General features: G+C 31.2%; 1 protein-coding gene across 3 annotated transcripts; it reads right to left on the bottom strand.

Annotated features, from left to right (window-relative positions):
• Positions 1-689: 689 nt before the first annotated feature.
• Positions 690-27,543, bottom strand: LOC134683910 (neutral amino acid transporter 9-like). 3 transcript variants are annotated; one of them, XM_063543231.1, is made up of 16 exons: positions 27,338-27,543; positions 20,591-20,647; positions 19,661-19,787; positions 19,076-19,161; positions 18,367-18,430; positions 17,763-17,856; positions 14,254-14,421; positions 13,487-13,546; positions 12,698-12,826; positions 12,004-12,057; positions 9,989-10,096; positions 5,933-6,039; positions 5,189-5,293; positions 4,252-4,400; positions 3,557-3,646; positions 690-2,888 (listed from the first exon to the last, which is right to left on the bottom strand). In XM_063543231.1, exons 1-16 carry the CDS (start codon positions 27,460-27,462, stop codon positions 2,711-2,713), a joined length of 1,701 nt encoding a protein of 566 aa, XP_063399301.1. In that variant the 5' UTR covers positions 27,463-27,543; the 3' UTR covers positions 690-2,710. The 3 variants fall into 3 exon arrangements, with proteins under 3 accessions (XP_063399301.1, XP_063399308.1, XP_063399290.1); XM_063543238.1 differs by lacking the exon at positions 12,004-12,057 and adding an exon at positions 11,924-11,977; XM_063543220.1 differs by lacking the exon at positions 12,004-12,057 and adding an exon at positions 11,044-11,097.

Raw genomic sequence — 27,543 nt, 5'->3', positions numbered from 1 at the left:
AATAAGAGGTTAATGAACTACCACAATGGTGTTGTCTCTCCATCCATGAATTACAATTTGATTCACTTCCTCACTCCCTTGTGATATTTTCTTATTTCTTGATGGACTTGGATGTCAAGGCACATATTGTCAGAGGTAAATAAAATTGAACAAAAAAAAGACTAAAAGACTTATGATTTTATAGTTTATTTTCCTGAACATTTCCTGTTCTGGTAAAATGTAATATAGTTTGAACATTTGTATGAAAATATATGTTAAGCTACTGGAATGTAGATATGACATAAATCAAAGCAATGCCAATATACTGTTTGGATAAAATTGTGGTCTCACATGAAAATGAATTGAATGCATAATATCAAAGTGCTTGCACCAAGGATCCTGTATTGGACTCCTGGTACCAATTTCTTTATCTTTATCTATACCCCAAATGAATCCCACATAAATCTAGTACAACCATTCCAATACTTTAATCACACAAAATCAATTAAAGTTTAATCAATGAAATGCTTTGCAAGATAAAAGTTTTACTATTTATTATTACATTTTCATAAAGATCTTATAATGTATTATAAAAATCCCTTTATGCTTTATTTTTTACTGTAAAATTTGTTATATTTGAATATTAGGTTGAGGTCTTTATTTAGAAACATTCTATTTTTCAAGTTCCTGATGATTTAGAAGCTATTATTATTGTTATATGTTATGAATGTACAACAATGCCAAATTAGTTATTGTGATTTCAGGAAACTCTTTACAGATATATGTATCAAATTCAAATGGGAGTTATTATTGAAATACTCATTTGGTCACATCATTTGCATAAATAAAAACCTCGCAATAAAAATTTCTGAGTACAGTATCCTACTTGGGAGTTATGAGATGGGAGTCTCACATAATTTTAAAAGGGGACTAAACATAATCATATCTATCAGAATGTTTTGTTAAAATAATTCTCATTTTATTAGCAGTAACTATAGATAACATTTAAAAAGGAACAAACCAATGTCCTGAAAGTAACAGCAATAAAGCTTTTTCGACTTTATCTAAAAAAGCAGAGTACTTGGCAATTTTGAAGCTATGCTACATAAGGAAGGGGCGGGTCCAGCCATTTTAAAAAGGGGGGGGGGGGGGTTCCCAACCCAGGACAAAGGGGGTCCAACTATATGTCCCCATTCAAATGCATTGGTTGGCCAAAAAAAAGGGGGTTCCAACCCTCGGAACCCCCCCTTGAATCCGCCAATGTAAGGGGAGTCTAGTCATATTAGATTCAATTGGAAAGAACATTACATAAATTTAAAACAACCAATATGATGGCAGTGTAACCTAACAAGCTACAAAATACAAATAAAAAAAAATTAATTCTGACAACTAAATGAGGTATGCTGATGTGTGTCCTAAAAGACTTGATCTCTTGAGTTAAGATACAGACTAAAACATATATAACCCCATTTAATACTAAATTCCCCATCTACTGGCCATTAATTTAAATCAATCTCATGTTTAAATACTTTTACAGTATTCAAAGTATATACTGGGATATTTTAAAATGTAAAACAAAATGTGCCAAGTATATAAATATGGAGATTTTTTCATGATTTCCAATGAGACAACTATCCACCGGAGTTGAAATGGAGTGGATGTATACAATTATAGGCAACCATATTGCCTTCAACAATGTGAAAAAGGTATCATATGTAGGAAGCAATAAAAGGCCCAGACATGAAAAATGTAAAACAATTCAAAACAAAACCAACAGTCTAACAAACAAAAAACCCAAAATAAATATGACAGACATGAACCAAACAACAGCCACTGGACTAAAAGCTCCTGACCAGGGACAGACACTAACAGAATGTGATAGTGAATCAACAACTAATATAAAAATATAAAAAAATTTTTTTGCTTTTCCGTTTTCAACAGATTTTTGTTGCTAAGCTGTCATGGAAAAAATAAAAATACTTTACTTTATAAAGTTTGTGATGATTTGATTATTGAAAAATTGCAGTGGGATAGGTTTCTCAAAAATAATAATAGCAATTCAGATTTGTATAGTATTATTTGAATCCAGTAATTTCTGAACTAGTAATAACTAATCCCTCCTTTCTGTCTAAAAATCAACAATAGCAATATAAAATGCACACAAATATTTATGAATCTAAATTACATATCTTTTGAATATTTTGTAGTTCACAGTATCTTAAACTAAATAAAATACAGTTAAATTGATTGTGGATCTAAAATTTTGACCTGAATTTATTTGAGATTAACACAATCATTTGCATTTCTTAAAATATGGTTTCTCTCTCTCACACTCACAAGTTAGTACAATATAACATTCATAACACACTTAATATATTATTTAACAAAATAAATCTAAAAGTAAAACAAAAAATATGGTAGGAGATCAAAAATTAAAAAAAATTTGAAAGGTTGTTTTCTGTTGGCAGTATACAAATTATATATAGCAATTTGATAACTACTTGACTTAATGCCCTGCTATAATACAGTCAAATATTGAATTATTTTAGAAATTTGTCCAATACATTTTGCAGCATGCTTATAAAGTATGTAAAAGTGATACAAATTCAACTATCAAATTGCCAATCCATATAAAATCTTTATACTCATCACCACTAGAACAATCCACTTTACGGTCTCCAAGACCAAGAAACATTCTCTTGATTTCCTGAGGTCCTTTGAAACACACACTTCATTTTACATTGAGAACTAAAAACTGTCCAACAAAATTAGCTAATCCTAAGACAATGAGACAGGAATGTAAAATAGTACTTAATATAGACTGTTCTCCATTTCTGTGTTGTATAGTCAAATGTACTAGACATGGCAACATAATGGCATAGGCAAAACCACAGAATGCTCCAAAAAATCTGAAAAAATAAATCAACATAATTTTAATGACAAGTATACAAACACAGCTGTTTGGATTAATTTTACCTATGATCACAATTATTCACAATTATTAATTGTTTTGCACCTTAGTGTGTCCATTCTGTGCAAGATTCCTAACATTTGGTTGAGGCAAAGTTAATGTTGAGAACAGAAATCGAACAAATTCAGCAATTTTTCCAAATGTAAAGAGGTATAACTCTATAAAGGAATAAATATGACACAATCCAAATTAAAACTAGATCTGTGATATGCCCTTATAAGCATTGTGCATAAGATACATAAAATTTAGTTAAGGTAAACTTAAATCATGGAATGGAATTAAAATTCAGCATTTTTTTTCATTTTTAAAGGGGCATAACTCTATACAGGTAAAAGTGACACCACCCACATTCAAGTTGATTTTTAAATAAATTCATTCATCATTGAGAATATCTTGATTGATTTGGTAATCTGCAATACTGCTAAGAGTTATGCAAATGTTCCACTCTGAAATGCTTTCCTTGAATATGTTGAAAAAGGTCACCCAACTTCAAGTTCCATAGAGATCCATAATTCATAATAGATGATTCCAGAAAACTTGTGAATTACTGGCTTATTCTTCAATTTATCTTTGCAAATCAAAATATAGAGTGATAAATCATTTTACCCAATAATTTTTCCTATATGAGGTAGAAATACTGCAAACACCACACATACTGCAATAATACACACATTCAATACCAAAACATGGCGCAAACTACAAAAGAAAAAAATAAGAATTAAAATATACAAACTGAAAGAGCTAGATGGATAGACACAATTGTAAGATATAACAATACTGCAGTTGACACTTTTATTATGTGACACAAGACCTGAGATTTTATTACACTTAAACTATTGATATCACCTGTTGTCAGTAGATTCAAATGCATTTTTTGTTATGTCAACATTTAAAGTGATAATATGTATAAACCACGTTACTACATTTTACAAATGTTTTTTTAAAGAAGATTAAATTAAATAGCTGTGGGTAATTAATAGGTATGAACTTATCAGTATTGATCACACTGTAATAGTGTGTTCTATGTGTAAACAAAATTTGTGTAATGAAATGAAATTAATATTGACTTCTTTTAGTGTGCTATGCATAAAAAGAAGTTTTACTTCATTTTACCAGTAAAAAGTCTAACATCTATTTTACTACTTGAATTCTTTTTCAACATACCCTGGCCAAACAGTGTTGTATATACCAAATATATACAATAACTAAACATGGTCACACAGTGTTGTAAATAGTATACAAAGGTTGTATGATGTAAATGGTATACAAAAGCTGTTCTCTAAATATATACAATAGCTCACCCTGGCCAAACAGTATTGTATATGGTATACAAAAGTTGTACTCTAAATATATACAATAACAATGGGAAAACACACATCATCTGGAAAAATAAGCTTATTCTTGCCACAAATGCCAGGACATACGTGTCAGACATATTGTTTAGTAAATTCTGTAAGTAAAGAAACTTAATGTTAACTATAAAAAACATTGGAATGTCTATTTCAATTTTCATTAGTAGTTTTATGGACACAACATTACAAGATACATTTATTACTAAACTCCGTAGTTAATTCAGGACAACAAATATAGCAGTACAATGTATTTATTATATTTTATTCTATTTTGTTTACTTTTATATTTGTATCCTCTTGTTGTCTGATGGCAGTGTGCTTAATTTCAGTGCAGCAGGTCAAGGATTATATCCCAGACCAGTTGAAAAACAAACACCTGCAAATTGGTATTTGAGGCTTCTCAACTAAGCATGTTATATTTAAGAGTAAAAGCAAAGACTGGTCAGCTCAGAGTCATAATATTGTGTCTGGGTAGGGTGACATGTCTCCTCGAAGACAGAAACCATGCATACTAGAAAATTTAACCTCCAGCTCAGCGTTTCAGTTGAGTGAAAAGCAGGGTCAACATTTATATCACATGATCATTTCCTTGTCCTGAATATGCATTTAATTTGCCACTAAGAATTTAACAGTCATCCATTCATCCATCCATTTTAGTATTATTCCAGATGAAGAGTATACATAAAGATAATGACTTAACAGCAACATAAAAGAAAACACTAATCAAGGAATTGTCTAGTAATATGTCAAACTCTAGTTTATTTCTTGTCACTAATACGGCCATATGATTTCATGTTGTTCTTTTAAACATTAAAATTTAATGTTAGCATAAGCAAATATATATCCCTCAATGTTCCATTTCTATGGTATAAATCATTATACTTACATCTTCTATACAGTCTTTTTCCATTGGAAAACTTATATAAAACATAACACCAACAAATATATAGGTAAAGGCCACTAATATATAGGCTATAATCAAATCTCTTATCTACAAAATACAAAGTAAAAGATGTAATATTAATGAGAATGGAAATGGGGAATATGTCAATGCATGTGACCAATACGGACAACTACTAACATATATATTTTCTTCCTAAATAAATCCTTAGTTGGTAAATTTAGATATTAATATGAAACTATGAATCCAACTCATTCATGCAATGTTGATGGTAGATGGATTTGTCTATCACCATATGTCCCTTTTGATGACAATGCTATTTTCATGTTTTGGTACATCCTTGGCTTTCCATTCTTTAGATTTGTGTTCCTGAAAAGGGTTAACCCAGAAAAGATCTTTGGATGCATACAACTATAATGTGTGGTTTTTTTACTAAGAAGTAAGCTGGTTATATATTAATTTATGCAGAAATCTCATTATCATAAATCTATGTTCATGACTAAATGTTAGATTTATGATGGATGACTAGAAACAAGATATAATATTTGTCTTCTATTTCAAGAAAAAAATAGTATTATATATAAACCACTTCACAAAGTATTTTGAGTTCTTGTGAGATACAGATGAGTCATTATCTCATTGTCAGCCACACCTTGTGGTCATAAAAATTTTGAGAACAATTACTGACTCAGACATTAACCAATCAAAACACTTAGACCCCATACTTACATTATTTTCCGGGTATTTCTGATTTCTAACTATTGATACACAAGAGTTCTGTACAAAATAAGCTAAAGCTGCTATACCAGTCAACGCAGGAAAACTTCCTTTAAAATCTGAAAAATTATGCATTGGATTAATTGAGAAATGAGGCGGGCAGGCATTTCTCTGAGTTTAATGATTAAGTCTAACACCTTTTTTGTTTGTTTGTTTGTTTTATTTTTATGTACATGTATTTGTTGATTTGTTGGACTGACTACCAAGTACTCTTAACACTATTCTTATCAAGTTATCATGGCTGACTAAGATATAGCAGAGTTTATATATAGACAACAGTAAATCAAGCCATATTTGCATGTTGCATATAACATATCCAGATTTGAACTATTAGGATAAAATGTTCATTTAACTCTGAATGTATAGATACATAAAGTGGCCATCTCCTCACATACTTTAAAATCCTCGATATATCTATACTTAGCGCAGACTCCGAGATATACATAATAATGGCTGTTACAATATACTTCCCACGTAAATCTACATGTATTGGAACATATTTGCAGACCCTTTGCCGATTTTATTGTTATAAAAAGTGCAATTTAAAAAAAACCAAAATAACTGTTTTTCTTATTTGGATGCATAATAAAAAGAAGTAATGCACACAAAAATAAAATAAAATTCCACGAAAGTCTATAATTTTTTTGGCGCTTTTAAGTCATTTCAAAACATGACATCATACAAATGAAACCGCTAAAGTTGAAAGTTTTCTGTTACTTGAACCATCAAAATTCATATGATATTGTATTAAAACTGATTTTTTAGGTAGGTTTTGTTTTATTTTCTATTCTATTGCAATGTTTACATATTTACTAATTTCAGCAAGTCAACATTGCGGCTCCTTAGTTACGAAATGTCAACATTGAATTTGATGGAAGCCTACGAGAAAATCATGTAACCAGATGCTCCGCAGGGCGTAGCTTTATACGACAGCAGAGGTTGAACCCTGAACGGTTGGGGCAAGTATGGACACAACATTCAAGCTGGAATCAGCTCTAAATTTGGATTGTGATTAAATAGTTGACACAGCATAGGTTTCTGACACAGAATGAATGTGTTCTAATGAACTTAAAATTTTTGTTTTCTCTTAGAGAAATTCACTATGCTGTTGAATATTAATCCTCTCAAAAAAATGTTTGAAGAAAATTTCATTTTATTTATGAAATTTCATTTCAAATGAGAAAATTGAACCCATTTTTTTAATCACATCCCCCTTTCCCTTATTCCAAATTAATCTCAATTAAATTTCTAATGGAGTTTGCAACAATAACTACTCATTTAATTACATCATAAAATATTAAGATGTAAAAAAACTGCTTGTTATCACTGAATGGTAAACATTATTTTAATTTATCAGTTGGTAGTAAAAAGTGAATATACATTGTATATAACAAAGATTTGAGTTGATTCTGGACAAAGAAAGATAACTCCAATTAAAAAAAATATTGCTATTTCACAATATTGTGCAATTAGATATTTCTTGCTTACTATTCTGGACAAAGAAAGATAACTCTAATTAAAAAAAAATATTGCTATTTCACAATATTGTGCAATTAGATATTTCTTGCCATTGTGCAATACTGTGCAATTGAAAAGACTTGCTATTGCACAATACTTTATATAATATTTTAGATCCTGATTAGGACCAACTTGAAAACTGGGCCCATAATCAAAATTCTAAGTACATGTTTGGATTCAGCATATCAAAGAACCCCAAGATTTCAATTTTTGTTAAAATCAAACTAAGTTTAATTTTGGACCCTTTGGACTTTAATGTAGACCAATTTGAAAACAGGACCAAAAATGAAGAATCTACATACACAGTTAGATTTGGCATATCAAAGAACCCCATTTATTCAATTTTTAATGAAATCAAACAAAGTTTAATTTTGGACCTCGATTTGGACCAACTTGAAAACTGGGCCAATAATCAAGAATCCAAATACATTTTTAGATTCAGCATATCAAAGAACCCAACCGATTAATTTTTTGTCAAAATCAAACTAAGTTTAATTTTGGACCCTTTGGACCTTAATGTAGACCAATTTGAAAATGGACCAAAAATTAAGAATCTAAATACACAGTTAGATTCCGCATATCAAAGAACCCCAATTATTCAATTCTTGATGAAATCAAACAAAGTTTAATTTTGGACCCTTTGGGCCCCTTTTTCCTAAACTGTTAGGACCAAAACTCCCAAAATCAATACCAACCTTCCTTTTATGGTCATAAACCTTGTGTTTAAATTTCATAGATTTCTATTTACTTGTACTAAAGTTATGGTGCGAAAACCAAGAAAAATGCTTATTTGGGTCCCTTTTTGGCCCCTAATTCCTAAACTGTTGGGACCAAAACTCCCAAAATCAATACCAACCTTCCTTTTGTGGTCATAAACATTGTGTATAAATTTCATAGATTTCTATTTACTTGTACTAAAGTTATGGTGCGAAAACCAAGAATAATGCTTATTTGGGCCCTTTTTTGGCCCCTAATTCCTAAACTGTTGAAACCAAAACTCCCAAAATCAATCCCAACCTTTCTTTTGTGGTCATAAACCTTGTGTCAAAATTTCATAGATTTCTATTAACTTAAACTAAAGTTATAGCGCGAAAACCAAGAAAATGCTTATTTGGGCCCTTTTTGGCCCCTAATTCCTAAAATGTTGGGACGAAAACTCCCAAAATCAATACCAACCTTCCTTTTGTGGTCATAAACCTTGTGTTAAAATTTCATAGATTTCTATTCACTTTTACTAAAGTTAGAATGCGAAAACTAAAAGTATTCGGACGACGACAACGACGACAACGACGACGACGCAGACGACGACGCCAACATGATAGCAATATACGACAAAATTTTTTTCAAAATTTGCAGTCGTATAAAAATCAATACCAACCTTCCTTTTATGGTCATAAACCTTGTGTTTGAATTTCATAGATTTCTATTTACTTGTACTAAAGTTATGGTGCGAAAACCAAGAAAAATGCTTATTTGGGTCCCTTTTTGGCCCCTAATTCCTAAACTGTTGGGACCAAAACTCCCAAAATCAATACCAACCTTCCTTTTGTGGTCATAAACATTGACGACGACGCCAACGTGATAGCAATATACGACGAAAATTTTTTCAAAATTTGCGATCGTATAAAAAATCAATACCAACCTTCCTTTTGTGGTCATAAACATTGTGTATAAATTTCATTGATTTCTATTAACTTAAACTAAAGTTATAGCGCGAAAACCAAGAAAATGCTTATTTGGGCCCTTTTTGGCCCCTAATTCCTAAAATGTTGGGACAAAAACTCCCAAAATCAATACCAACCTTCCTTTTGTGGTCATAAACCTTGTGTTAAAATTTCATAGATTTCTATTCACTTTTACTAAAGTTAGAATGCGAAAACTAAAAGTATTCGGACGACGACGACGACGCCAACGTGATAGCAATTTACGACGAAAATTTTTTCAAAATTTGCGCTCGTATAAAAATGACAAATGTTGGGTTTGAGAATAAGAAGATTTAAACAGATTTTTTTTCTAGCGGTTTTTTCACAAAATAACCCATGCAAGCGACGGATTTATTATGATATTTTAACTTTATCTTACAGGGAGTAAAAAAGATCAGCCATACACACACTAAACCAACCCGCGCTTCAGTATTTTAATTACCGTATTTGTCTTATTATAATCGAAATAATTCATGGAAGCAATAGATTGTTGGAAATTTACACATGGTCTGGGCCGTGATAACACTCAGGATAAAATTCGATTGTTGGAAATTTACACCAATACAAGCTAACGCTCAGGATAAAATTTGAATATCACGGCCCAGGCCATGTGTAAATTTCCAACAATATATGGCTTCCATGAATTTATTCCTAAATTTATCATAACATTCGTCTTGGTTTTGAATAAGGAAGAAAGATAACTGACTGTATGTGACTTACCCTATGGATCTGATCTTTTGAGAAGTGAATAGAACAATAAAAAGTTTTATAAATAGGACTTTCTTACCTGCGACATAAAACATCTGCTGCTCATTTCCAGTAAACTCTACATTTATTCCCCATTTAGCAGCATTTATTATGACAAAGATTATCAAATATGTCACAGATAAGGTAGCTGAAATGTATAATTATTTTATTAAAAAGCTTAAAATAAATGTGTTAATTTCAAAAGAAGGAAATCATCACTAACAGTGAAGTCATTGTCATATTATCTCGGACTTACAATTACTCAATATTTTTTCTTTTTTAATATTAATTAATTAGAATGGGTAGTTCTATCTATTTTTTGGTATCATATCAATATCCTCTTGCTTAAAATAATGAAATTTTACATCATACATTTTTCAAAAATAAATACAGACTTATGGTCCGAGAACACAATTAATTCGTAGTGCATTTCTTTTAGAACATAAATGAAAATTAAAAAAATCCCACCTGCGCTTTCTCGATGAAATTTTCACAGTGTGTTGTACTACTTTTGGGACAAATTATATCAAAATTATAGAAAACTTCATCGTCTCTAACTCAAAATATGGACAATTTTATCTTTAGGGCGACTTGAAATCTTTTGACAGCTTCCGAAGTGCTATTTGTCAACCTTTTTCACCTGGACCAAATCACTACTTTCCTTTAAAATTCTGGACCCAAATTTTTTTTACAGTGTAATTTAACCCCCCTTCTTACAATTTGAGGCATTAAACATGGAGAAATAAATTTGGAAGGGGTATAAAAATTAATGGCAAGTAACCCACTGTTAACACTAGGGACTATATTCGTGAACAACGAAAATCAAGGGACGACAATTGTGGTCTCGGACCTAATAATGAGAGACTATCAACAACATTAATTATCTCCCCTTAAAAAAGGATGGACAGGGATCATATTTCTTTAAGCACATACTGAGGTAGTATTTCAAAATTGTGTACAGCTTCATCAATATTTGTTTCTTTTAGGAAAAGTTATTCTAAGTCACATGTATAGATGGAAGGACATGGTAATACAGATATAACCCTCCCCAAAAAACACCTTGTCTATCAACTGGTGATTATTATGTTAACTTACCTAAGGCATTGAACTTTGTGAAGAATGTAGGAGATTTAAAGTTGACTAGAGGTCCTAAGATGAGTATTATGTGAACTTACCTAAGGCATTGAACTTTGTGAAGAATGTAGGAGATTTAAAGTTGACTAGAGGTCCTAGGATGAGTATTATGTTAACTTACCTAAGGCATTGAACTTTGTGAAGAATGTAGGAGATTTAAAGTTGACTAGAGGTCCTAGGATGAGTATTATGTTAACTAACCTAAGGCATTGAACTTTGTGAAGAATGTAGGAGATTTAAAGTTGACTAGAGGTCCTAGGATGAGTATTATGTTAACTTACCTAAGGCATTGAACTTTGTGAAGAATGTAGGAGATTTAAAGTTGACTAGAGGTCCTAAGATGAGTATTATGTTAACTTACCTAAGGCATTGAACTTTGTGAAGAATGTAGGAGATTTAAAGTTGACTAGAGGTCCTAGGATGAGTATTATGTTAACTTACCTAAGGCATTGAACTTTGTGAAGAATGTAGGAGATTTAAAGTTGACTAGAGGTCCTAGGATGAGTATTATGTTAAATTACCTAAGGCATTGAACTTTGTGAAGAATGTAGGAGATTTAAAGTTGACTAGAGGTCCTAATATAAGTATTATGTTAACTTACCTAAGGCATTGAACTTTGTGAAGAATGTAGGAGATTTAAAGTTGACTAGAGGTCCTAGGATGAGTATTATGTTAAATTACCTAAGGCATTGAACTTTGTGAAGAATGTAGGAGATTTAAAGTTGACTGGAGGTCCTAAGATGAGTATTATGTTAACTTACCTAAGGCATTGAACTTTGTGAAGAATGTAGGAGATTTAAAGTTGACTAGAGGTCCTAGGATGAGTATTATGTTATCTTACCTAAGGCATTGAACTTTGTGAAGAATGTAGGAGATTTAAAGTTGACTAGAGGTCCTAGGATGAGTATTATGTTATCTTACCTAAGGCATTGAACTTTGTGAAGAATGTAGGAGATTTAAAGTTGACTAGAGGTCCTAAGATGAGTATTATGTTAACATACCTAAGGCATTGAACTTTGTGAAGAATGTAGGAGATTTAAAGTTGACTAGAGGTCCTAGGATGAGTATTATGTTAACTTACCTAAGGCATTGAACTTTGTGAAGAATGTAGGAGATTTAAAGTTGATTAGAGGTCCTAAGATGAGTATTATGTTAACATACCTAAGGCATTGAACTTTGTGAAGAATGTAGGAGATTTAAAGTTGACTAGAGGTCCTAAGATGAGTATTATGTTAACTTACCTAAGGCATTGAACTTTGTGAAGAATGTAGGAGATTTAAAGTTGACTAGAGGTCCTAGGATGAGTATTATGTTAACTTACCTAAGGCATTGAACTTTGTGAAGAATGTAGGAGATTTAAAGTTGACTAGAGGTCCTAAGATGAGTATTATGTTAACATACCTAAGGCATTGAACTTTGTGAAGAATGTAGGAGATTTAAAGTTGACTAGAGGTCCTAAGATGAGTATTATGTTAACTTACCTAAGGCATTGAACTTTGTGAAGAATGTAGGAGATTTAAAGTTGACTAGAGGTCCTAGGATGAGTATTATGCTAACTTACCTAAGGCATTGAACTTTGTGAAGAATGTAGGAGATTTAAAGTTGACTAGAGGACCTAAGATGAGTATTAAGAAGAAAGGTACTGTATAAGATACATTCCATATTTTATCAAAACTATCTTCATGTGTATGAGATCCAGATGGATATGAGGTATGATTCATATCTGGATGATGGACATTGCACACTGAAATATAAAAGACAAACTTAAACTGAAATGATAATATATAAGCATATAAATATATATATAAATATGGAGATGTGGTATAATTGCAAATGAAACACCTAAATAATTATTTTCTTAGAAATGTGTGTGTTATCCTTCAAGAAGTTCATGCATTGCTCATTGCAGATTATTTATATATTAATACATTAATTTCAGTTTTGTCTCCAGAAGAGAAACCTTCAATTCCTATATTGCTATAGTAGTTTGATGGATAAAGTAGCATTATGCCTAATTCAGTGACACATTGGTTCTGCTTTAATATTAAAACTTGAGCCTCTAAAGAGCCTGTGTTACTGGCCTTTGTCAATATACATCTTCAACAATTGACACTCTTAAACATTGTGGACTAGAATAGAATTCATAACAAAAATTTCTTTTTGTTGACCTTGTACTGGTGATATTTTTTCTGTAAACAATTTTTCAATATCTTATTTAGTATTTGTCCCAAACACAAAAAAAAACATGAGAAAAGCCCACTTGACCCTTCTGGACAGGTGAGCTAAGCAATGAGATTTAAAGAACAGTTTTATTAATCCTTCACACTCACAACATGTTCTTTTGGTAAAACTAAACAACTTATGTCCTCAAACACAGTGAATATGTTTTATTTGAATACCTCACCTATGTCTGGATTTGTATTATTCATGTTGCCAACATTTGAAGAATCATGTTCAGCTTTATCTGAAATTAACCATTTTGATATATATATAACACAACATATATTTCTTTTTTTGATAAAGGACAAGGCATATGGGGAACATTATAAATTCAGAGAATTCTATTTTTAAACACTACCACATTATATGAAAAAAGACATGGAAAAAAAATATTAATTTTAAAATTTGTTTGAATATTTAGAGATATATAAATTGTGAATCCAACAAAATCCACCCATCCAAAATAACATAATATAAACCAAAATTAAAATAAAAAAAGACTCAGTTATCTTATGCAATTACTCAAAGAATTGAATGATCAAGTCATAATGATTATGGATTCTAAATTGAAAGGAAATTTAAGAAAACAAACAGGCACTCAACAAAATCTATCTGCTGTTTTAGTTTTTTCTTTTACTTTATTTTGCCCTTTGCTATGATTTTCCTATACCACAGTGGATCAGTTTTTTTATGTATATGTTACAGACACTTGTCTAATGTTTAAAACTATAATTAAGTTGATTTCTAGACATCTTATCTATTTTTGTGTTGTTGGGTTGCTGTCTCATGGCCATATTGACACCCCTCCAGAATTATTAATGAACTTTCAATTTTGATAACTTGCTGTATTAGGCCTAATACATTTTTTAAACAAGTTGCAGTCTCATGAATGTCTATTCTACAATAAACACTTATGCAAATTTAATATCATATCTTGCTAGTTATACTTACGCCAAATAAATAAAACAACATTGTAGAGAAAGTTTGACATGAGTATCCAATAAACAATAGCACCTCCAAGTAGAGTTAGTAGTGAGGAAACCACAGCTAGATACTGTGCCCACTTCCCTAAGTAATGTTTACATACATCAGAAAATTCTACCAACTGTCCATCTACAGCTGAAAAATAGAAAAAAAGATGAATGATTATAACAGTTAAAAGATTTACATTTTGTAAGATTCCTAACAAGATTAAATAGTACTGAAATTAAAATTTCTACATATTAGAAGATTCATGACTTAAGAATGAAAGACACTTTTAAAATCTTTTAAATTGTATGAAAAAGAAATAACTTGAATTCATGCATCAAAATTGACATAAAGAGTCTAATATATTGCATATCATTTTAAATCTTTTAATTCAATGGCAAGAATCAATTATATTTATCTGCGGGTAGGTTGAAATATGATGGGTATAAAAGGGCTTAAGGTTCTAGAATGAGCTCAATATCTCCTAATTAAAAATATGAGTAACAAGAATGTGTCCATAGTACATGGTTGCCCCAATCACATTATCATTTTCTATGTTCAGTGGACCGTGAAATTGGGGTCAAAGCTCTATTTTGGCATTAAAATAAGAAAGATCACATCATAGGGAACATGTGTACCAAATTTCAAGTTGATTGAACTTCAACTTGACCAAAAACTTTAACCTGAAGCAGGACAGACGGATGGACGAACTAATGAATGGATGGACGAACAGATCAGAAAACATAATACCCATAACTGGGGCATAAAAATATGCTTTTCTCCATGGAAAAGAGAATAAAAATGTATAAATTTATGCCATTCTTTGCCCGTTAACCCTTTCCTCCATAATGACGCCTTTTGACGCCACCCCCTTTACTCCATAATGACGCCTTTTGACGCCTGTGTAGTACCTCAGTTGAAACACTTCGACTACAAAGTGTCTGCAGTTGACTTAATAAAGTTTGTATCCAATATGAAAAGGAATATCATAGGAATATCTGACTTAAATTTATTTGATGAAATAGTTGTTTTTCACAATGCTTAAATACTTCAAATCATAAGTTCAGCATTTTATCAAAACTAGAGGCTCTAAAGAGCCTGTGTCGCTCACCTTGGTCTATGTGCATATTAAACAAAGGACACAAATGGATTCATGACAAAATTGTATTTTGGTGATGGTGATGTGTTTGAAGTTCTTACTTTACTGAATGTTCTTGCTTCTTACAATTATATCTATAATGAACCTTGCCCATTAGTAACAGAGAAAAATATTTGGTAAAAATTTACATAAATTTACCGAATTAATGAAAATTGTTAAAAATTGACTATAAAGGGCAATAACTCCTTAAGGGGTCAATTGACCATTTAGGTCATGTTGACTTATTTGTAGATCTTACTTTGCTGAACATTATTGCTGTTTACAGTTTATCTCTATCTATAATAGTATTCAAGATAATAACCAAAAACGGCAAAATTTCTTTAACATTACCAATTGGAGGGCAGCAAGCCAACAACCGATTGTCCAATTCATCTGAAAATTTTAGGGCAGATAGATATTGACCTGATAAATATTTTTATCCCCATGTCAAATTTCCTCAAAATGCTTTGGTTTTTGAGTTATAAGCCAAAAACTGCATTTTACCCCTATGTTCTATTTTTAGCCGTGGCGGCCATCTTGGTTGGTTGACCGGGTCACGCCACACATTTTTAAACTAGATACCCCAAAGATGATTGTGGCCAAGTTTGGATTAATTTGGCTCAGTAGTTTCAGAGGAGAAGATTTTTGTAAAAGATTACTTAGATTTATGAAAAATGGTTAAAAATTGACTATAAAGGGCAATAACTCCTAAAGGGGTCAACTGACCATTTCGGTCATGTTGACTTATTTGTAAATCAAACTTTGCTGAACATTATTACTGTTTACAGTTTATCTCTATCTATAATAATATTCAAGATAATAACCAAAAACAGCAAAATTTCCTCAAAATTACCAATTCAGGGGCAGCAACCCAACAACAGTTTAACCGATTCATCTGAAAATTTCAGGGCAGATAGATCTTGACCTGATAAACATTTTTACCCCATGTCAGATTTCCTTTAAATGCTTTGGTTTTTGAGTTATAAGCCAAAAACTGCATTTTACCCCTATGTTCTATTTTTAGCCGTGGCGGCCATCTTGGTTGGATGACCGGGTCACGCCACACATTTTTTAAACTAGATACCCCAATGATGATTGTGGCCAAGTTTGGTTTGATTTGGCCCAGTAGTTTCAGAGGAGAAGATTTTTGTAAAAGCTAACGCCGGACGACAACGGACGCCGGACGCCAAGTGATGAGAAAAGCTCACTTGGCCCTTTGGGCCAGGTGAGCTAAAAATCCTATGCGAATCAAGTATGCAAAAAACAAATTTCAAATTATGGAGGAAAGGGTTAAATGTCTGTGAGCAGTCTTAAAATTTTAAAACCTAGCAGTTTAAATTTTTCATATACCTACAAATGATTTTTATTCATAAAGTTTATGACTTCTTATAGTTTTGGGGCAAACAATGCCTTAAATGCACCCCTATTGCAGAAATTGATTTCAGAAGCATTTAACAAGGAACAGGGATGAGTGGTGGGAATGCAAAGGATAAAACTGTGCTGCCATGTTTTGTGTTGGTTTATATTTTGTACATGTATTACCAATTTTGTTTACTGAAAAAAAATATATATACATGAAAAAACATCTTAAATTCATTTTTTGCTGAGATCTTTGCTGAGATCAAGCATCTAAGCCAATGACTGACTAACTACACCTTTGCTACCTTTCCTAGAGTAGGAAGTTATAGGAACATATTTTGTTCTTGCTTTGTTAGTCTACCAAAGAACATTTTCACTATGTTTTTTCTTCAATACATGTACTACATAAAATGCACACTAAAGCACTTTGTTTATTTACCAAGCAACACAATTTAATCATTATTTGTTTGATGTTTTTAAATTTGCTTGGTTGCAGCAGCATTTTTGTTAAATCTAGTAATCTTTTTTAAATGTCATCTCCTTCATATTAAATAATGAACAAATTAATTAACAAATTCTGATATTCTGTCCTAATGAATGAATGTATACAGTATCGGCATCTTTAAAAAAATATGTCTAGACCAATCAGACATTCCTAAAAAGTGACATTGCAATAATGCAGCACCATTTCTGAATTGTTCTATTACAAGTCTGCAGATAGAACACTTAACTGAGTAAAAAGGTATTAATTGAGGATAAATATGAAGCTCATAATCATGTCATAAATATCCACATTTTTGGAACCCTTATCTTATTACTGATCTTGATAGCAGATTGACAGTCTTCAAATGTAAGAACTTAATTGTATAGCAATATCAAAACAAAGCATAGACTTCAGAGGTACTCTCCAATCATTGACTTAAAGTGTGAAAAAGAGTGTGAAAAAAATACTAAAGCTGATAAAACTTTTTTGTAGAACTGCAGTATTACTTACAATATTCTTGTGAAGTTTTGAGTATTCTGTAACTAGTATAAAGGTTAATTCCTGCCATGAATACTAACAATGGAATACCTGTGGCAAACCCAGCCTGAAAAACAAGTTATCTTACAGAACAAAAAAATAAGTGTGAACTTATTTTTAAAATTAATGAATAATACATTTAGATCCCTCTAGTTATTGCATATCAACATATTAGAAAATGACTCTTGTGTTAAATTCAAAGAACTTATTCCTATTTTGCCCTTTCTGCCATTCTAATACAAAAAGAACCTTCCTGTATCATCTGAGTGATAATTTCAAGGTTGCCAATGTTCAACTAAAGCAAACTCAAACTAGTAAAAACATTAACTGTTGTCACAGTAATATGGTTCTCTATTTGTAATGTTGATGGTACAATATAAAAGTTAAAATAAAAGAAGCAATAATTAAACATGAAACATTCAATGTAATTAATAAATAGTTGCAAAAAATGTGCCAAGAATGTATTATTTGAACAAATGGCTTGTGGCAATAACTGTTGAGTGATGATATTCAATTTTGGGGCAATTGGATATTTCCCAATTTAACATGCCTGCATCCAATTCCTTTTATAGCTTACCTGTCTTATAGCCCAAGGCATACTTAGCAGTGAGGTTCCCATCATTGTGTTCCATAGAGAAAATCTGTCAAAATATGTCATTCATCTAAGAATCAATACTATTGTATTAAGCTTTTTTTATTCTTATATATAGAATAAGTGATCATATTTTACTTTGGGGGTCCCAACTCATATAGCACTATACTCAATTAACAACCTGTTTTTATTATATATATATGCTAATGTCATCACCATTTTGTGCCTGGTGGAGAGTTGTCTCATTAGACATCATACCACATCTTCTTTTTATTAATCCTAACCCTAACCCAATCCTAAGCATATAACACCCTGGCCAAAAAAATCTAACAGTTACTATCAACTAATCACTAAACAACATTTGCAAGTATGCTTTTGAGAAAAGATGATAAATAGATAAATGACTGACTGAGCAATATCTCTTGCATGTAAAATTCACCCTTGTAGATTTTTAATAAAAAGGAGAAGGATAATGCCCTTACAAGGCAGCACTCGTACCAACAAAGCAAAAAGTGATTAATATAAGTTGTAATAACTTGTTTTCCAATCCACTTGAAATAAATATGTTTAAACTAAAAACAAAAAATTAGACAGATGGACAGACAAGGGTAACACTTAATGCCCCTGTTGCCCTCGGCAGAGGCATAGAAAGCTTATATGATTAAACCAAGGTAATTGAATATTAAAAACTTACATTGTAACAATACTACTTTGCTCTCCAGGAATTGGTTTGAAAACATAATTGATAAATACTTGAGGAACAACATGGTCTGGCATAAGCTGAAAAATAAAAGAAATAAACAGAAGGTTATTAAGCATAATTTAAAAGTATGTCCTATACAATCATATAATGCTTCATCGAATCTGTAAAGTCTCTTAAAGGTCAATCTTATTAAAATAAATTCACCTCACTTGCTCCTCGATTTTTCATATGTTGCCGTGTGTGACCATGTTTTACACAAAGTGACATATAAGAAATCAAGGAGCAAGTGATGTGAACTTATTTTAATAGGATTGCTTAAAAGTATGACAATATGTCATTTCTATATACTTTCAATAATTTTAAAGATTTAGAAACTGTTTCGTAAATGTTGGAAATAACATGGGCTGGTGTTAGATCATATGTTTACAAAATTAACATTCTATATGAAAATAAAGGGCTGCCTCAAAATATACACTCCCAAATATATACAATAACAAATTGTGAGGACTTAATAGAAATATTCAAAGACCTCATATATTTACAGCTCTATAAATAATGACAAAAATATATACATACAAAGTTGTTACTGCCATGAGGTGCCAGTCTGTTATAGTATTTATATCTACTGATAATGGCAGATGCTCTCTCGTCTTCGTGGCTTCCTGAATTGGGATTATTGATAGATGCATAATTCACTGGTTGTCTGGAAGTAAGAAGTTTTTCATATTAATAATTCACATAACATACATGCTATGCTGTTCATATTTATGTTTAAACATACTGGTATCAATATCTAAATTAATTTATCATTTCGGTCTAATTCAAAATACAGATAATTCCTATCAATATTTCATTGATAGTGATTTTTTCGCAGCATTGAAAATTTTATAAACTTAATGCGAAATATGTGAAAACTCACTTGTATAAATTAAATAAATCAAAAGATAAATTATCTATGCGTGATATCAAACAGTATAACAAGTAGTTACCGACAAACTTCAACACTCCTGTCACTCATACTTTTCCTTTGTTAAAATTTGTAATGTTTCACATTGTTTAAAATATCAGTTTCATTTTCTCTCGATAAAATAATCCACCATTTTTGTTGTTAATCAGCTTTTTATATTTAGTTGCATATTGTCCTTGCAACATTAATTAGATTATGATAAAAAAAAAAATTACAATTTCTCACTATCTAATATTTATAGAAAATTGGTTATCACGCAAGTTCAAAATTTTGTTTATAATTTTATCTTTGCAAATTATTTGTATTATGTCAAAAATAATAATCTGATGACATATAATACACTGACATGATCTGTATCTTGTGTATTGATACAAACTAATGGGTTATCTTATTCAGAGATTGATATCAAGGGGAGATAACAATCATCTTGACCATTAATTCAAAAAGAATCTGTTATTTGTGTTACTACAGACCTGAAAGTAGTGAAGGATAAAGCTTAGCAAGGAATGCATGCAAAAATGTGTATTTCAGAAATATACCTTGTTCTTTGTTGTGATGCTTCTTTTTCTGCACTCTTTTTGGGTATTGGCTTTGATCTGAAATATACACAAAATTAATCAAATATTTAAGTTACAGATAAACAATGAAAAATGTTCACTAAAAAAACAACAATCTTAAATTGAATCCTAGAAGATCTATGAGTTCATTTATAAAAACCATGCAACCACAAAGTTTGTTTTTTTTTGCAATAAATTCCAATCTGATAAATATTTAAGAGCATGATGAACATAAGTAAAAAACAATGTCAATCAGCTGCATTTTAATAAAATTTGAAGATGTATTAAATAAATCATGTTAAATCAAATTTCACCTGCAATAGGACAGTTTCACAAATATACGGTAGACGAAACTGCTTATACTTTTATGTCCCTTTTGGTGATAAAGCCCTCACTTTTTAAGGTATTTAAATTAAAAAAAAAGATGATGTAGTATGATTTCCAATAAGACACGTTACTCTCCAACAGAGAACAAATAAGAAGAATTTTAAAACTATAGTTTTAGGCCTTCAACAATGAGCCAAACAATCATATTAACCATTCCTGACTTTAATGTTCAGGTTTGAGACATTCCCTGATTTTTAGCTATGGCAGCCATCTTGGTTGGTTGGCCAGGTCACCAGACACATTTTTTAAACTAGATACCCCAATGATGATTATGGCCAAGTTTAGATAAATTTGGCCTAGTAGTTTCAAGGGGGAAGATTTTTGTAAAAGTTAAGGACAATGGACGACGACAGACGGCGGACACCAAGTGATGTTTTTGCTTCATTTGAAATTTCAACTGTGCTTCTTGTTTTATAACTACTCTTTAATAATTTTCATGTTTTTTAGAGGGACATTTTTTCTGATCTCATTTCAAGAATTTTTCTTATAGAAACTCTTGTAAAACATTTCAAGAAAAACATCAAAAGTTTGTTTTTTTGCCTAAAAGCGTCAACTGAGGATTGAACACTGTTGTGAATGTGACTTTGGACTTTGTCTTCATGTCTGTAATGTCGCAAAACAGTGTTAATGTTGTTTCCTGTATTTTTGACGTTGTATGATAGTGATGTGAGAAGGTGAGAAGGGTTGCCATAAGAAACAAGATGGACGAATGTTTGTACTGTCGGAGTGTATGCTGTGTCTTTAGTATTTTATGTAACAACTGTATAATACATGTAGTGTGAATAAATCGTGACTGTTATTTTCTACAAGGATGGTGTTAACTTGTTACTTATAAACGCTCGGAATTCTACGTTTACAACAAACATGATGACTATTAAGAAAAGAGAGGGAGATGATACCAATGGACCAATGAAAGATTCTCAGTCCAACAAATTCCAAATGGCACATGAATTGAACTAAGATTATAAAACTGTATGAACTTGCTTCTGTTAAAAAATAATGATCACAGATATTTTCATTTTTTAAATTTTGAAAAAGCATGTCTGAGGTACTTCCAACAATCAAAGAGATTGAAATTACTGATAGAAAAATTAAAATAATTATCATATGTGAATAATTTACAATCATATTCCTTAACTCTTCTATTAATAATTAGGTTGGTGATAGACACATAAAAACTTAATATGCACATTTCATTTATAAGTTTAAAAAGATAATCCTTTTTTACCAGTTGATGAAATGCCCTTAAAGTGTGCCAAAGAAAGAGGTCACTAAACTTTCAGAACAATTTCAACAGTTTATATTTAAGAGTTTTTCAAACAAAACAATTTTTTAAATAAAAATTCATCTAAGAAAGATTATCATTTAAGGTGGTACCTAACACTACAGGGAGATAACTCTGTAAAATCAGCAGAACGTTTTAATGACGTTGTGTTCTTAAGGGAATATTTAGCTTCTCAATGATCAAAATAAGTGTTTATCAAACTGCTATATAACCAGTGTAATTTTTCTAATTAACGGTTGGTTAAATTTTTTTTATTTTTTGATATTTTTGTCAAAGGGTTAAAGTAAATACTTGGTAAAAATTTTAAGAAAATTAAATGAGCCAAATTAATTTTAGTTCAGGTGTTAGGTACCACCTTAAGTTACACAGAATACAACCTTTGATTAACAGATTAAGATAGTAAACATTTAAATTCTTTGTCCACCAAATTCACTTGAACATGGTTGCTTTTTGAGGTATTTGTATGTTCAACATATGTTACTTATTAAGTATTACATGTATATTCTTTTCTAACTCCTCTTAGAATTGTTTAAATTTAGTTTAATAAAAAGATGAATAGTTATAGTGTGGCAGATGTGGCAGAGGCATTTCATTTTCATATTCTTTAATATAACAAAATTTTATTTTATTGCCCAAAGATGGAATCAGTTCTCAATATCAATGCAAATTCTTTCAATTTTTAATTTTAAAAGGTGAACTGATATGTAATTTATTTTTTTAGGTAAGGTCTTCATGGGACACAGATGGTGCCCACTGCTTGCATATCATATGAAGCTATAAAGGGACATAAAAAGAATGGTAAAAGTGATGCTACCCAAATTTGTACTTGATCTAAGTTTTGGGGTAATATTAAAGTACATGTATTCATTGTGTACAAGTCTAGTAACATTTGGTTGAGGCTAATTTAAGTTAGAGAAAGGATATGCAAAGCTCATCAATTTCTATGTTTATAAAGGGTCTTAACTCAAGAAAGGTAAAAGTCACGCCACCAACTTCAAATTTGATCTGTATGTTATGGTAATTAGCATTTTATACATTATACAAATTTCATAAAATTTAGTTAAGGCAAAATAAAGTGAGGGAACAGAAAAGAAAAATTCAGAATTTTATCCATTTATAAAAGGGCATATCTCTGTAACATTTTGAATGTTTTCAAAGGCTTCAGATGAAATTGTAAAAGTAACATGACAAATTCAATATGCATCTGTCTGTATCAAAATCAAATGCTGTTCGGAAAGGATTTTTTTGAATGTTGCCAATATTATGTTGGTCTACTGACTATTCAAGGGCAGATATGCAACACTTTTCCTCATTATGTGTAGGACATTTTATAATTTTATTAAAATTAATTGCATAAAATATTCAGGAATTGCACATCTGTTAATACATGGGGACTAAGTCCCTTATAAAAACAAAAAGAAAAAAATATAAAATCAATATTCTAAAATTCAAAATTGTTTCCAATCTTATTAAAATAAGTTCTCATCACTTGCTCCCTGATTTTTTTTCATGTCGCCGTGTGACATAAAAAAATCGGGGAGCAAGTGATGAGAACTTATTTTAATAAGATTGAATTGTTTCTGACCTAATAACAATCTAATACATAAAAAATGAGCACAAGTTTCAAAGTCAATAGACAATGACAGGCTTTGAAAACATTCAGTTATTTTCCCTGTACATTTTCAATGTAACAATGCTTATATGTATGTTACAGTAAGAATTAATAGTGCAATGATGTCCCGTTGTCAACAATTTATCTATACTATTAAACGAAAAGACCTCATTTTGGGTGTCGCTTCTCTTCTTTCCACAATTAATTGATCAACACGCCTCTGTGTCCTTTAGGTACAGTGCAAAGTGCCATTTGTCATCCATTCATATGATTATTCAGATTGAGTTATTTTTGGAGAAAAACCGTGGAGAAAAACCGAGAAAAAGGAATCCGGAAATTGTCCAGCCATTGGATGAATTTTAAGTCAGATTAGACTTCCGGTTTGCGTTTTTCTGTATACTTTGAACATACATATACAAAGAATAAAGTGTATTTTCAGAATTCTATCTGCTATCATTTTCAAGTTTACTATCCAAGGCAGTCACAGAGTTTATTAAATAGAAAGGGTCGGTATACTATATCAATGACCACTATATGGATCGATTAGTAAACTTAGAATCGAAAGTACATACACTATATTTATATAGTAATGAATGTTCATAATATACAGATAAGCGCTAAAAATATTTATGTGAACTTTTGATACCTTTTCTTAAATTCTCCAGTCATTAAATCTTTAAAAAAATTCATTGATTACAAAAAAAAGAAGATGTGGTATGATTGCCATGTTGAAACAACTCTCCACAAGAGACCACAGTGATATTGTTGGCTTTTTTCAAAACTACCTCTACCCTTTTTTATTGGGAAAATGTGCATCATTTTTATCATACATTATGTACGGTATTGGGAAATTTATAATAAACCATGAATTTAACTAAAACTTCAACTTTCAGACCCAATTTCAAGAGTAAAACCCTGCTTTGAAATAAGACCCCTTATTGTCAGTGATAATGCACATATAGACCCTCAAATCTGCACATATAGTCATTTTAGGCAGGAAAAATGTAAAAATGAGTGTTTTTCAGGTTGGATTCATGCACAATTTCTACTGAGACTGCACTGTTTGGGAAAAAAGTTGTCTTTTTGGGATTAACATTAAGCCATTTGTTTTCAAATTGTAATTCTTCTCCAGGGGAAAAAGCCTTTATTTTCCAGTAATTTAAGGCAAACAATATCACTGGACCAATAAGACAGATATTAACAATTATAGATTACCGTACGATTTCAACAACAAGCAAAGCCCATACCGCATACTCAGCTTTAAAAGACCCTGAACTGACAATGTGAAACAATTCAAACCAGAAAACTAGCGGCCGGCCTTATTTATGTACAAAAAAATGAACGAAAAACAAACATGTAACACACAAACAACAATCACTGAAATACAGGCTCCTTACTTGAATGTTTATAACATACTAAATGTATGTTCATATTGAAATTGATTGAAAACCAAATAATGGGAATATTGGAAATAAAGGAGAAGGGATAAAAAGAAAAAGCATTTTTCTGTCCCCGATTACCAATGACTTATGATACTTTTGCTGAAACTCTCCAATCATTCAATATTTTACAAAATTCTCCCAAAAACACTTTATATACTTTAAACTACGCTCTGAATGCCCGCGATTTCGCGGGTGTGTTCTAGTAATACTAATATAACAAGGTCCAATTTGCCATTTGGGGTAAAAATGACAAATCAAAGAATTCAACTTTATATACATATATATATATGTATAGCCATTATAGGATAATGGTGTAGATTAAAAATTACACCACTCCAGACCCTTTTGTTTTCCACATAATTAATATTGCCAATAATTAACAAATTCCGGGTCGAATCCAATACAGATACCAATAGTATATTCAACTGTTACCTTCTACCTTATCTGTACGTCCCGCATCTGACAGGCGCACCACCAAACGGTGTATTAAGGATTTTGCTATATACACAGGTCATAATCTCAGGCATGTCAGCGCTGACACTACTAAATTCAATCATTGTAAAATTGTTCCCAATTGTAGTACTTGAATCAGTAAGACTTTCTAAGATAACAGTACAAATTCTAAAAATCTGGACTTAAAATAAGGCGTAAAGGTACAGTTTTCAATTTGTTAGCGTGCATGACGTTAAACAGCGAATCAAAGAATTCAACTTTATTTACAAATAATATAGGACAATGCTGTTGATTAAAAAATACTCCATTCCAGGACCTTTTGTTTTCTAATATAAATAACAAATATTACCAATAATTGATAAGTTCCAGGTTGACGGGTTCAAAAAGAAAGACTTTGATAGCAAGGAAAACTGTATCTTATAATCGGCATGACTTTATCAGATGACAATATCAATACTAAAATAAGGCTTACACATTGTTATATACTTTAATTCAGTCATGCACCCACAATGTGTTCTAGTGTTACTAATTCATAAAAAAAAGTTTTCTACCACTGTTTATGACATCTTTACACTAAATCCATTGGATGTGTACTCATTGATAATTTAGTCTTCAAAAAACATTTTTTTTATTAGTGGTTATCATTATTATTGGCTTTGAACTAGCTGGACATTAGTACACTGCAAGTTATATCAGATATGTACAAAAATGTACTTAAGTGTCTCAGTGTTGTTGGGATGTACAAGTACAAATGTACCTGGCCACATCCACTCTGTGTTTTTGTTTGATGTACAATGTATTTCTATTTGTTTATGTCTGATGAGTTACATGTAAGCCTTTTACAACTGATTTTTATAATTCGTTCTTATGTTGTACTGTTACACCACTGTCCAAGGTGAGGGGAGGGTGGGATCGAGCTTACATGTTTAACCCTGCTATGTTCTGTAATCTGTATGTATGTGTCTGTCCCAAGTCAAGAGCCTGTACTTCTGTGGTTGTCATTTGTTACTGTACTGTTACATTTTTGTTTTTCGTTCATCTAATACATCAATCAGGCTGTTAGTTTTCTCATTTAAATTGTTTTACATTGGTGATTTCAGGGCCTTTTAAAGCTGACTATGCAGTATAATCTTTGCTCATTGTTGAAGGCCTTAAGCTGACCTATAGCTGTTAATTTTTGTTTCATTTTGTGAAGATTGAGTTGTCTCAATGACAACATTGGCAATCATACCACATCTTCTTTTTTATATATCCCTGTCTCCTGGGTTTTAGTGCTATCAAGAATACATTATTATGCCACAATTTCCATTGAAAACGCATGAATAATAAGAATGAATATGACGTACAAAAACAAATGATCTGAGTAGTCTGAGCATAATATTGAATTGATCCAAAATCATAATCTCCAAACTTCTTCAGCTTTGTTTACTGTTTACCATTTCCATACATTATCACAGAGGCTAATAAAGATCTGGTGATCTTTTAAGAAAGCTGATAAAAAAATTCTTGAGTGGGGGTGTAAACAAATAATTTTTGAGGAACATATTTGCCTTGTTTGACTTGAGGCAGAGGGTCCTTCTTCTTTATGCTGCAAATTTTCCGAATTTGATGATGAAAGTAAAGTTCGAATTTCGTCGTCTGGGCTGTTTACAGACATGTGACGATTTCTATCCATTTTAAAACTAAGAGAAAGTCAGTTTGTGAACTTTGACAACTTTGTCATCATGATGATATATTGATGTCAAGGAAAACGTCA

The sequence above is a fragment of the Mytilus trossulus genome, chromosome 1 (genome assembly GCF_036588685.1).
Source record: "Mytilus trossulus isolate FHL-02 chromosome 1, PNRI_Mtr1.1.1.hap1, whole genome shotgun sequence".
Classification (NCBI taxonomy): Eukaryota; Metazoa; Mollusca; class Bivalvia; order Mytilida; family Mytilidae; genus Mytilus; species Mytilus trossulus.
The sequence above is the reverse complement of the archived record's forward strand: the minus strand, read 5'-3'. Positions and strand labels throughout refer to the sequence as shown.

What these genes read in the sequence shown, in the direction of transcription:
- LOC134683910 (XM_063543231.1), bottom strand. Translation starts at nt 27,462, where the DNA reads ATGGATAGAAATCGTCACATGTCTGTAAACAGCCCAGACGACGAAATT. An exon ending in CACAAAGTTCAATGCCTTAG is followed by an intron (nt 10,097 to 12,003) that starts GTAAGATAACAT and finishes TATACATTTCAG; the next exon opens with CTACCTTATCTGTGACATAT. An exon ending in CATATAGGAAAAATTATTGG is followed by an intron (nt 2,889 to 3,556) that starts GTAAAATGATTT and finishes TTATTTTTTCAG; the next exon opens with ATTTTTTGGAGCATTCTGTG.